Raw genomic sequence first — 498 nt, forward strand, 5'->3', positions numbered from 1 at the left:
AATATGTGGCAAGATTTGTCTCAGTGAACAGATATGTGACTTGTATGATAGTTCACAGTTCAAGTTCTGGACAGAGAGAAATTGTCTCACACATTTTTATGTTCCTTAAATTGCTAACTATGCCACAAAATACTGTACACAAAATTCTTGAAAGATACTAGTTGATTGATTTAAGTGTTTGCAGCTTAAAGAATTTTGTTAAACATCCATTAAACCTATTCTTATTAGAATCTTTATTGTTTTTTAAAAGCCTCTTAAAATAAGTAATATGCAGAAAAGTCATTTCAAATTTTAACTTATAAAAGTTAATACTTTATTTAACTTACCTTGTCTGAATATGAAAGTTGTTTGTGGTCCCCGTGTGCTCGTAATCATGGATGGCAGCAGCGAAGACCATTGCTAGAATTTCCAGTTCATTCAGCCAGTGCTAGTAAATTAAACAAAGAATCCATCACACTTAGAAAGCAGAGCCCATCTTTGCTTCCTACGAAAAAGATC

At 32.5% G+C, this 498-nt stretch overlaps 1 protein-coding gene across 1 annotated transcript in view; it reads right to left on the reverse strand.

Moving 5' to 3' along the window:
- PDE1A (phosphodiesterase 1A, calmodulin-dependent) overlaps nucleotides 1-498 on the reverse strand; it is a 362,008-nt gene that overhangs the window by 60,328 nt on the left and 301,182 nt on the right. The window contains exon 7 of the mRNA XM_012651140.1: nucleotides 327-427. Within this exon, the coding sequence (XP_012506594.1) occupies nucleotides 327-427 (101 nt within the window). The remainder of the gene's footprint in view (nucleotides 1-326; nucleotides 428-498) is intronic.

This window comes from Propithecus coquereli, unplaced genomic scaffold (assembly GCF_000956105.1).
Source record: "Propithecus coquereli isolate 6110/MARCELLA unplaced genomic scaffold, Pcoq_1.0 Scaffold35, whole genome shotgun sequence".
Lineage (NCBI taxonomy): Eukaryota > Metazoa > Chordata > Mammalia > Primates > Indriidae > Propithecus > Propithecus coquereli.